Genomic DNA, 5,273 nt, shown 5'->3' on the forward strand with positions numbered 1-5,273 from the left:
TGTGAACGCGGCGGGGGCCGGGCTGGGCGTGCTCACCGTGGCCGAGTGCCAGTTGAAGCAGTGCGTGCGGAAGTGCGCCACGGCGGCCTGGTAGCAGTCATGCTCCGTGAGCGGGGCTCGCTGGGACAGGAGGCCCTCCACCTCGGCCTCCGACGCGGCCAGCAGGGAGACGATCTTGCGCACCGACACGGCGATGACGTTCCTCACCTGGGCGGAAACACACCTTTTCAAATGCGGTCTTCCTTGGCATCACGATGGTGAGAGCACCTTTCAAGATGGGCACTCACAGGGTACCCAGCCCCAGCTGGCTGATGCAGACGCCAGCAACCCCATCCAGGACGGGCAAGAGGTGCGGCAAGGCTGTGTGCCACCAGAAATCCCTTGGCTATCAGGGACCTTCTGGCACGAGGGGAGGAAGTGGGACTCAATACTGGAACAGCAGGGCCTGGCCCACCTGGGGAGGGTGCAGAACCTGTGCCCCAGAGCAGACCAGCGTCCCCTGAGCGGGGCTGAGTGTTCACGGGCACCACTGCCCACTCAGGAAACCACAAAGTGGCTGGACAGAGGGGCCTGAAAGGGAGCACTGTATCCCTCCCGGATCCCGAACTACAGCGTCACGAAAAGGGACCGCTTCTGTGTTAACCTAAATCCGCAAGCGTCGCTCTCTCCCGTCTTTTTTTTCCTTACCCCTTAGTTTTTGCTGTAAGGTGCAAGCACTTGCAGGAGAGACACAGAGAGAGAGGGAGGGAATGTAAGAAATCGCCCCCGGGGGGGAATGGCCACACCGTAATCCCTTCTCCTCTGTTCTCTTGGCATTACCAACACTCATGAGTCTGGTGTATCTCAAGTCTGAGGGTCCGGGGCTCTGGGACTTGAACTGCGCATCAGCTAAGGATCCACCCTTCACCACCATGCCACAGGCTGCCCCTGTCCCGTCGTGTCTCCAGCCACAGCTGAACCCCTTGGAGTCAGAATCCTACAGACTTACTGCCTGCCACGGGTCAGACCTGCAGTTCTCCACGTGTCCCCGCGGGCTCCGGCAGGCTCTGTAAGCTCCTCCCTCTCCCCCAGCTATCTACCTGCAGGGCCAAACTCTCTTCATCTACCAGAACGATGGAGCCCACCCCGGTGCGTGCAGGGGTACGCACAGTGACCCAGTGACCTTGCACTGCGCTGGCCATGGGAGAGACATGCAAACACTCAAAGCAATGCCACTCTCAACCCAAATTGTTTCTGTTTGGGAAAATGTTTTTCTTTTTCTTTTGAGGGTGCATGTTCTCATGAGAGAAAAGTATCATGAGTGGGGTGTGATCATGTTGCAACCCCCTCTCCTCTATTCTTCCATCCCGCTGGGATTCTGAGCACACATGAACACCCATCTGGCATGTTTTTCAAGCTGCCAGAGCTGGGACTTGAACCATAGACAGTCATGTGAAATCTGGCTTCCTTAACCAGAGAGAGAGAGAGAGAGAGAGAGAGAAGGGAGAGAGACATAAAATGGGCTTATAATTTAAAATGTTTATGTTTTTATTTCTTTTCTCATAGTAATCTTATTATAAATATGCAGTTATACAACAGTTACCAGGACAGCTAAATCCTCTATAAAGTGTGTAGCGCCCAGCATCCCAGTTCCAGTCACTCTGCCAGTTTCAGACAGACGAGCCACTCAACACAGACTCAGGCATCGTAAAGGACAGCTCATGTATCTTAGAAGAATTTTAGGCTAAAACTTTGATTTCCTGAGACTAGACATTTTTGGTAGAGATTTAAAAAAAAAAAAAAAAAAAAACATTGATTAAATAAAAACACAAGCAGCAAAATAAATCAATTCTCTAAGTCACGGGGGATAAAGAGGGTAACACCCCAAGCCATGGCCTCTTGGCAGGACACAAAGGAGACAGGCCCAGCCCCCTGCTCTATTCTCAGAGGCCAAGGTCAACTTTTCCTGTGAAGAATGCTCACCTGCTTCTACCATGAGTGCAAAGGCTGGTTTCCTTCCCACATACCCCCATGTGGCAGGAGAAGGGGAGACTCTCCCCCCCTCCCCCGGAGTTCCCACCAGGTTCAGAGCAGTAATGGATAACGGGGAGGAAGCCGGGACCACGCCGGGACCCGCTGCCCCCACAAGGCTGGGAAGTGCAGCCGAGATGGCTCCTTCCTCCACTTACCTCCAGGTGCCTCTGGATCTCTTCAGCCAGCTTCTTGGACTCCTGCAGGTCATTGGTCCTCATCAGTTTCCTTTTCATGATGGCGAGGGGCACCTCAGGGCTAGGAGTCAGGTCAAGGTGCGTGACAGGTGGCAGAGAGATGGGCGTGCTGGCTTTGTGTTTCATGCCCTGAAACTGCATCAGTTTCATGGCAGAGATCGACTAGGGAGACAGAGAGAAGGCTGGTTTGAATGGGCAGAGACGTGCTGAGCCCCCTGGTCCAGCGTCTCTGCAAGAGGCTCACAGTCCACTCCCCATGTGAAGGGCCATGATCAGCCTGAGGACATGGGTCAGCCACTGGCAGTAGGCGGGGTCACATCAGAGCACCTGATCCACCCGTGAGTCACTCTGGAACTGCCTGCCACTCTGACCACAGCTGCTTCCATCACATAAGAAAGGCACCGTGAACCCCAGTCAAGCAGAGCCTGCACGAGAGCGCTTCCGACCAGCAGTGACCGCAGGTTGTGTTCACCTGCCCTTACTCACTGCCTGTCCTAGTGACCAACAGAGAAGATGGGGGAGCACATGTCCAGGGGAGAACTGAGGTCTGGATCTACTGAGAAGGGCAGAGCTGCAGCCTTGGGGAGGCCAGGCTAACACTGGGCATTGATTGGGGTCTAACGAAAGGGCACAACTTCTGGGCTCTGCCTGCCTGCAGGTCACTACAGACCGGCTCCCACCTCTGGGAGAGAACCCTGCCTGCATTCTTATTCCTAACCAAGCAACGATAAGCCAAGAACAGGCCATGAACAGAGACCTGACACTCACACAGATATAAAATCGAGGTTTGGAGGAGAGCCATCACGCTCCCTCAGCCTGGACCAGTAGGACAGTGCTGAGGACGCTGCAGAGGATGGAAAGCCTGGGCAGAGCCCTCCCATGGCCAGGACAGTGCCCTCTCTAGGTCCCCTTTTTCCTTTTCTCTGCTCCTCCCTCTCCCCACACCCACTCAATAGCCTGACCAGATCTGTGGGGTCCTCGGTGTACTTGTGTCCCATGACTGCTCACAGGACTGACAGACTCACGGGGTCCCAGCCCGCACCCTGAGTAAAGGGCTGAAGACAGCTGGATTTTCTGGTTCTCAAGTTCTAGAAGGCCAGTGCTTTGAGCCAAGGCACATCTCAGCGGGCAAGCTCTCAGATAGTGGCAGGCTGCTCGGGGAATGATAGGGGGGCCTGCAAACTCCTGGAAGGCCCTGTACATGGTGTTGTCACATCTGCATAAGCCAAACCTCCCCTGGGGCTTCACTCAAGGCTCCAGCCCCAGTGGCCACCTGCCCTGACCTTGTCTGCACAGTCCTGGTGAACTTACTGACTTAGCCTAAGTCCCTGTGGACGTAGGTGGAAGGGCATGGAAGTCTCTAACTTGTAGCAAAAGGTAAAGGGGGCACCCACAGCCTACAGGGAAGCAGGACCCCAGGATCCCAGGGTGTGGCTCTAGGGGCAGTGCTTCACACCACCTCCAGGAGCAGCTTCTGGTCCGGCAGCCTCCTGCTGGTGCGAGGCCCGCGTGTGGTGTGTCTGATGCCCGGCCTGCCTTCATGTGCCGACTACCTTGAGTGCCAGGGTTCTGAGCAACGAGGAACTGCCTCAGAGAGGTGTGAGAGAGCTTGCCCAGGGGCTCACAACTCTGCGAGTTTGAACCTAGCGAGGCTGGCTCCAGAGCCCAGCAGGGTCCCCAGGATGGAGTGGCCAAAAGAGGCAGGGCTATCACTGACTTGGCCAGCCCTCACCTGGACGTTTCGCCCCATGGGACGAATGTTCCAGGCAGGCCCACCCGGGACCAAAGGCCTGAGCGAGAGCGCAAGGCCCTCCACACACCTTGTTGCCATACTGCATGACGTGGCTGGTGTTGGTATGCGACTTCACCAGGCGGTACTGCTTGTGGAGGCTCTCCTTCGTCAGGTCCTCCTGCAAAGACAAGACCGTGAAGCCCTTGGGCTGCCACCACCTGTGGGGAGACCCAGCTGCACGGCGCCCCACGGAGGCTCACCACGTCCGAGTCCTCCATCCAGTTGACGCTGTACCAGTCTCCAAGGTAGGTGTTCCTCTCTTCATCGTAGTAGCAGGCATAGGACGACTCGTCGGGGTTGGCGGCCGTGGTCGCATAGACTACAAGGAATTAAAGACATCTCAGTTGCATTTGATTTCTTGCTGTAAGTAACACTGGCGCTCGGGTCTTCCCTTCTCCCCGAGGACACAGAAACCTGCCGGCGGACCCGGCACAGGGAGGACAGGGAGTGGCACTGTTTCCAGCCTGTCGTTTGGTGACACTGTGCTAAAATGGGATGCCAGTTGGCAGACTCTTCTGTAGCAATAAGCTAGCAAGCATGCTTAGGGTAACAAGCTACAGAGGAAAGACACGACACAGGAAAATAGTTCCAGAAACTCGGAGAATGTGGGTCTAATTTGGTTTCCAGTGAAAGTTAACATTTAGTGAAGAAAAACTAAGATTAATGGAACTTGAGCGTAGCTACTATAGGGTCGTTGGAAACGCCGTGACATATTTTTCTATGCAAAAATGCATCACGACTTTTCTGACGACCCAATATTTACTATTTACCATGGGCTCAGAACTGTGCTGGACAGGGCCAAACAGGTGTGGTGAGAAAGCCCAACACGGCAAGGCTGATCCAATGGGAAGGTTCTGGGTTCGTGTCCAGAGACCTCTCTGAGTATGCCAGGCATGCAACTGCCCATGATCCAGGGCTGGCTGGGGCTGGGGTGGATCACGGTACCAAGATCCCGTGGAGGGCGCTGTCTCTCTCACTCATGGAGGAAAGAAGAGAACAAACTTAAAAACAGGGGAGTAGGCGGGCTCCGCAGTGTGGTGTTTAAGGATGCCAGACCCCATCCTACAGTTCGAGTCCCAGACCTGGTGGTTTAGGAAACATGCTGGGTATATGAGCATGCATTCAACAGGTGGAAAAGGAGAAGGGTGAATTACAATAGGCCCATTCCCCACGAAAGGTGCTATCTCCCCTGTCTCTCTCTGTCTCTGGTGTGTGTATGTACCCTCTGCCAAAAAAAAAAAAAAAAACCTGAACTAAAAAAATATTATATTTTA

At 54.7% G+C, this 5,273-nt stretch overlaps 1 protein-coding gene across 2 annotated transcripts in view; it reads right to left on the minus strand.

The window, feature by feature from the left end:
- The window catches only part of LGMN (legumain), a 44,402-nt gene that overhangs the window by 3,692 nt on the left and 35,437 nt on the right, over positions 1-5,273 (minus strand). For both annotated transcript variants that reach the window (XM_014590641.1, XM_006155810.3), the window contains 4 exons: positions 4,200-4,318; positions 4,028-4,117; positions 2,169-2,369; positions 37-207 (listed from right to left, as the gene is read on the minus strand). In XM_014590641.1, the coding sequence (XP_014446127.1) occupies positions 37-207; positions 2,169-2,369; positions 4,028-4,117; positions 4,200-4,318 (581 nt within the window). The remainder of the gene's footprint in view (positions 1-36; positions 208-2,168; positions 2,370-4,027; positions 4,118-4,199; positions 4,319-5,273) is intronic.

The sequence above is a fragment of the Tupaia chinensis genome, unplaced genomic scaffold (assembly GCF_000334495.1).
Source record: "Tupaia chinensis unplaced genomic scaffold, TupChi_1.0 Scaffold000469_1, whole genome shotgun sequence".
In the NCBI taxonomy this organism is placed as follows: Eukaryota; Metazoa; Chordata; class Mammalia; order Scandentia; family Tupaiidae; genus Tupaia; species Tupaia belangeri.